Genomic DNA, 1,887 nt, shown 5'->3' with positions numbered 1-1,887 from the left:
TTAGAGGTTGAGGTTTATTGAGATTACAAAACCCTTTTGAGCAGGGTGCTGTGCTATTTAGCAGGTAGCACGTAGCACTGGGTTTTGAAATCTTACTGTGTTTTCTAACTCTACTGCTGTATTTCTGGGTGATCATTACTGAAGTTATTTTCCCTTTTTAATCTGGGAGGGAACTGGCACTATGGCTGTTATCTTACAAAATGTCTGAAAGTTTCCTGATGGGGGGGATCTGTGTAAGACATGAATTATGAGCAGATGTGTATGGATAACTTTTTTTAAAGCAGGGATAAGAAGGAGGGCTTTGTTCTGCAGTAGAAATACCTGAGCCTGAATAAAATGTCAGGTTCCTTCATTCTGTTTAAAAACTTAAATTTGCTTGGTCAGAGGTATTTTATTAGATATTTTTGTCATCTGTACTGCCGTTATATTGTTTTAATAGGCACATGCCTATAAATTCTCATCAACCAGCTTGATGTCTGTGACAAACTCTTCAAAACAGTATTTTCAGATTCTTGGCCAAGTGTAAATACTATTTATCCTTAAAAGTAAAAACATTACAGTGCAGAATATCTAGTGTGTTTCTTGGTGTTGATCATTTTCTTTTAAGTGATAACCATATGGCCAATGATGACAAATTCTTACTTGCTCCTAAGCTATATGGGGTTGCTAGGGGTTGTCAGATGACACTTGCTCACATGAGAGCCATTAACAGGGTGTTGTAGCCAGTGTTAGGACAACCTTGCAACTAAGGGCGAGTCACTGCAAAAGCAACATGCTCTTTTTTTTTTTTTTTTTATAAGAGGCCATATGGTTCAGTCTTGTGACTACATAATTGGCAGCTACCTAATCACATACCAGGAAACAAACATAGTTAAAGTCAATATTAGCTGTTGTATCTGCTACAGCTTTGCACCAGGCTTGGTAGGAAAAACAGCAGCAGGAGCAAGTCTGTGATGGCTTCTGAAACTCGAAAGTCGTGTCTGCTCCTCTGCTTGGAATAATTGCAGCAGTACATTAGCTACAGCTGTCTTTCTGCATTAATGGCTTATAGAATATATGAAGATCTCTTTGCCTTTTTTTCCCCTAACAGGAAATTCAGCCGACTGTGTTCCTGTATAGGGAAGAAAGCTGATGGTAAATTACCATTGTTAATGGTTGATCTATAGCAAAGAAATACGCTTGAGGCTGTGTCTCTTCAGCAGATATTTAGTTTCTTTGAGGGAGCTTTACAAGAGGATTTGTAGCAAAAGAAAATGTGTGGGGGTACACCAAAAGCTACAAATGGCACAGGGGGTCAAATAGGAAGAGCAAGAAACAACAACATACCGCTTGGAAATAATGTCTCTTGTACCAAATTGGATGAAAGGATTAGAAAATCTTTGAAAGACCAAAGTGTCAGCTGTGTGAACAAAGTGACTAGACTGCTGCAAAACAGGTATGCATTTAACTTTATATATATATATATATGTTTTTTGACAGAAAGGACATTTTTAGTTGATATTAGATTTATAATCATGTGCCTGAAAGGCTGTTTTGTAAATAATTGGAAAAGTTCTATTAGAAGCTTATTTTTGCTGCTGCTGATGACTGATACTCCAGAAAGTCTTCCCTGTTGTTTGAAACTGAATCTGTATTCTTGACTGTGATGTGTAAGATTTACGTATATGCAAACCGAGGCATGAAGGTTAATTGCCTTTCTTGTCAGTTAGGGTTAAACAATCTTACCTTCTCTTTCTAGTTTTCTAATTAGTTTCCCTTTTAATTTTTTGACACCTCCTGTCTTAGTGGGTCAAGTAGTAACAGTTTGCAGAGCAGACAGGAGAGAATGCTGTGAAGTGGGGGAAGAATGGAGAGGGAAATCCTGTGCTTTACGTGTAAATGGCCTTT

At 37.8% G+C, this 1,887-nt stretch overlaps 1 protein-coding gene across 1 annotated transcript in view; it reads left to right on the top strand.

Annotated features, from left to right (window-relative positions):
* Positions 1-1,253: 1,253 nt before the first annotated feature.
* The window catches only part of LOC104522897 (folliculin-interacting protein 2), a 33,271-nt gene continuing 32,637 nt past the window's right edge, over positions 1,254-1,887 (top strand). The window contains exon 1 of the mRNA XM_010165308.1: positions 1,254-1,435. Within this exon, the coding sequence (XP_010163610.1) occupies positions 1,254-1,435 (182 nt within the window). The remainder of the gene's footprint in view (positions 1,436-1,887) is intronic.

The sequence above is a fragment of the Antrostomus carolinensis genome, unplaced genomic scaffold, assembly GCF_000700745.2.
Source record: "Antrostomus carolinensis isolate BGI_N321 unplaced genomic scaffold, ASM70074v2 scaffold4423, whole genome shotgun sequence".
Taxonomy (NCBI): Eukaryota; Metazoa; Chordata; class Aves; order Caprimulgiformes; family Caprimulgidae; genus Antrostomus; species Antrostomus carolinensis.
This window is presented reverse-complemented; position numbering and strand designations above follow the sequence as displayed.